Raw genomic sequence first — 1,425 nt, 5'->3', positions numbered from 1 at the left:
GCTCTTCCCGTGCACCCTCGAGCGGGCCGCCCTAAGCTAGAACCGCCCTCAGCTCTGGGGGCTTGTGCCGGGGTCTGTCGTGCTCCCTCCCCTCACAAAGCAGCCTGGAAAAGTCGTGAAGGGGCAGGACAGAAACGGACTCAGGGTGAACCAGCGCTCCCCTGTGCTCGGGGAGCCAACTTGCTCCCACTGAGGACTTCAAAAGATTTGCCCCCGAATGCCCCTGGGGCCCTTTGGGTTGTTTCTGTTCTGCTCGCACCGCCCTCGAGCGCCCCGGGTTCAGCTGCATCCGCAAGGCACCGCTGCAGCGCTCACGCCTGCCCCCGGATCCTTACAGCCTCTCGCCAGCTCTCCTCCCGTCGCTGTGTCGCTCTTCCCCTCGGGTGCAGGTCTTTACTCACTTTCCAGCTGTTTTTGTTGTAATAGCTCCTCGTGCAAGCAGATTTTTCAACTGAGATTTGGTCCAACTGTCAGATGCTTGCTGAAATTTGGTGGGGTGGGTTTTGTAGGTGCTAAAGTGGGGAAGGGAATGGGATAATCCTTCTGCCCTTGTTTGTTGGTTTTTCTATGTAATGCAGAACTAACAGCCCTCTCTCTCTTTTGAATTTCAGACCCAATGTAAAAATGTCTTCTTCACCCATCAGGGGAGAGCAGTGCTTATAGGCTGTCTTCACCCATCAGGGGAGAGCAGTGGTGGTTTGTCTGAACCCAGCCTATTGTGTTCCCTTCAAATAAAAACCAAAGCATTTTAAGAGCAGCTCCTCTAGCGAGGATTTAAAAAGAAACCTGTGATAAAAAAAAAAAAAATAACCAGAAAGGTCTTATTATATAGAGCCAAAGCACTGTGTATACCAATGTTTTTATTCTTTTAATTTAAAATTGTATTAACTTTTCTTTGGTACAAAAACATAGTCAAGGGGATTTATGCTATTTTGAATATTCAAACGTGTGTTCCTGATTATTTGTACTAAAAATGACTCGGAGGTTATTAAAATATTTTAGGTCATTATCAACTTTCTGACGTCTTGTCCTTTAAAATCCTCACCCGTTAGACAAATTCACCACGAGCCATTGCGTCCGTGCTTGTACAGCCGCACGCTGGTGTGCATCGAGGGAGGAGATTCCTCATAGGCCTTCTCCCCGCCTGCATACTTGCTGCTGGCTCTCCAAGGTCGTAGGACATCTTCTGCGAGACGGACAGGCCCAGATATTTAATAGGGGCAAAATGTCCCATTAGGGCACTCGGCTGGGAGAGGGGTGTCCTGAGTTGAAACAGGTTTATATTAAACGAAAACCAGGAACAAATCTGAGAGGAGGACCCAGGACCAAGACTCGTCCCTGCGAGCTCCGTGCCCTTAGCACGAGGCCACGACCTCGTGGTGGTTCTCCCTGGGCCCTCGATACCCTCGCCCTTCCTGCCCGTGG

General features: G+C 50.2%; 1 protein-coding gene across 1 annotated transcript in view; it reads left to right on the top strand.

The window, feature by feature from the left end:
* CLDN19 (claudin 19) overlaps positions 1–1,103 on the top strand; it is a 17,950-nt gene extending 16,847 nt beyond the window's left edge. The window contains exon 7 of the mRNA XM_006023179.3: positions 612–1,103. Within this exon, the coding sequence (XP_006023241.1) occupies positions 612–663 (52 nt within the window). The 3' untranslated portion in view covers positions 664–1,103. The remainder of the gene's footprint in view (positions 1–611) is intronic.
* Positions 1,104–1,425: the final 322 nt, after the last annotated feature.

This window comes from Alligator sinensis, unplaced genomic scaffold, assembly GCF_000455745.1.
Source record: "Alligator sinensis unplaced genomic scaffold, ASM45574v1 scaffold512_1, whole genome shotgun sequence".
Taxonomy (NCBI): domain Eukaryota; kingdom Metazoa; phylum Chordata; order Crocodylia; family Alligatoridae; genus Alligator; species Alligator sinensis.
Note: the sequence above shows the minus strand (reverse complement) of the source record. Positions and strands in the feature narration are given on the sequence as shown.